At 62.3% G+C, this 1,749-nt stretch overlaps 1 protein-coding gene across 1 annotated transcript in view; it reads left to right on the top strand.

The window, feature by feature from the left end:
- The window catches only part of DENND3 (DENN domain containing 3), a 98,393-nt gene that overhangs the window by 68,405 nt on the left and 28,239 nt on the right, over nucleotides 1-1,749 (top strand). The window contains exon 4 of the mRNA XM_004697637.2: nucleotides 745-887. Coding sequence (XP_004697694.1) covers nucleotides 745-887 — 143 coding nt within the window. The remainder of the gene's footprint in view (nucleotides 1-744; nucleotides 888-1,749) is intronic.

Raw genomic sequence — 1,749 nt, 5'->3', positions numbered from 1 at the left:
CTCCTGTGGAGCGGCTGCTGGTTTCAAACTGCTGCGCTCGGGGTTCGCAGCCAGCGTGTGACCCGCTGCAACCCACGTTCCAAACAGCAGCCCTTGCCTCTCCCCTCCGTGTCTGGCTTTTCTTACCCAGCAGGGCTCACGCAGCCACAGCCCACGTCCGGGCTCCATCTCCCCACCTCCAACCACCCCCGCTGTGTGCGTGTGCCCCCAGCGGCTGTGCCCGCTCCTCTGTCAGCGGGCACTGTGGTGGTTCCCACCCTTGGCTGTTGTGGACAGCGCTGCGGTCACCGTGGGTGTTCCTGCCCGTCTCCCTCCCTGCTTTCCACTCTGTTGGGCGTGGCGAATCTGTGCTGGGCTCCCGGAGGAGCCTTCCACGATGCTCCACATGTGTGGGGGGGGCCCTTTTCCCGCCTCCCCCCCCCAGCAGTGAATGCAGGGCTCTGCCAGCCCCCACCCTTCAAAGACTCAGCATTCTGTTTCCTGGTCGTGGTGTGTCTCTCACCCCGGTGGTGGGATCTTATCTCCTGGTGGTGGTGGTGGTGGTGGGATCTTATCTCAGCACCTCCTGCAGGGGTGCCCACGGGGTCCCACAGGCTCAGCGCAAGGCTGATGCGGGTGAAGAGGACAGACTTGGACCGCAGTCTGGCCTTGGGCCACGATGTGGCCTGCACCCCAGGGACCGTGAGCGTGGCCGGTGTGTGGCTAGGAGCGGGAGACGCCTACTCTGCCCTGCCTTCCTCCCAGGAGGAGTGCTGCTTCTACAACGGCCAGGCCCGCTGGGAGTCATCCCGGCAGACGGTGGGCGCGGCCGGCGGCTTCATGCCCTACGCGGTCTGCGTCGTCTCCCGGTACCCGTACTACAACGCCCTCAAAGACTGCCTCTCCTGGTGAGCACATTGGCTGGGGGTATGGGGGTGGTGGGTGTAGGGGGGCACTCCCTGGTCCAGAGTCGGCTTTCGAGGCCTTTATGAAAACCCAGATTTGTCTGTAAGTGATATTGTGTAAAAACCCTCTGACAAAACAAAGAAGTCCCATTCTTTGGGAGTAAGATCATCATGAGCTTCTAATACCTCCGTCTGGTTTGAATGAACAAGGGCCCCCTCTCGCACAGTTGAGGGGCTAGATGTCTGAATTCAGCTCAGTGGCTCCAGGCACGGTTTCCTCGCCGCTGGCTCCGGGGGAAGGAAGACCCTGTGTCCTGTCAGCATCTGTGGGTCCACAGGCCCTGGACAGCAGGGGGTGTCTCGGCCTTGTTCCTGCCCAGGGTCCCCACATCTGCGTGGGTGTGGAGCTCACTCCTGGCTCTCCTTGGTGGTATCCCCTGGCATCGACTTTGAAGGGAACGCCCTGATTCCGGCTCCCTGGGGGTGGGGTGCAGTTTTACTCCCCTTTAGGGAGTGACTTTTGGGGGTAGACTCTTGATCTCACCGCCGTCCCTGAGTGGCAGGTCTGAGGGCGGCAGGGCGTTCTCCAACTTGGGAGTGTGCTGCATCCACCCCGTCGCCTCCGGTGTTGTAGGACGCCGTGAGGACGTAGAGGGCCGTTCCCCGGGTGCCCGGGTGCCTGTGCTCGGTCTGCCGGGCACACTGGAGCTGCACCATTTCCGGTTGATTCCCATAGACTGTTCAGGGATGCGTGGCTGGTAGGTTAGAGTTGGAGAGATGACCTCTGGTGGTGCCGGGGCACGGCGATACTGAATGACTTCACCGGCGAGCACCCACATTGGTGGCCGTGATGAAGTGTCCTCCT

This window comes from Echinops telfairi, unplaced genomic scaffold (assembly GCF_000313985.2).
Source record: "Echinops telfairi isolate 266 unplaced genomic scaffold, ASM31398v2 ScPeMD7_1;HRSCAF=3_0, whole genome shotgun sequence".
Classification (NCBI taxonomy): Eukaryota; Metazoa; Chordata; class Mammalia; order Afrosoricida; family Tenrecidae; genus Echinops; species Echinops telfairi.
Note: the sequence above shows the minus strand (reverse complement) of the source record. Positions and strands in the feature narration are given on the sequence as shown.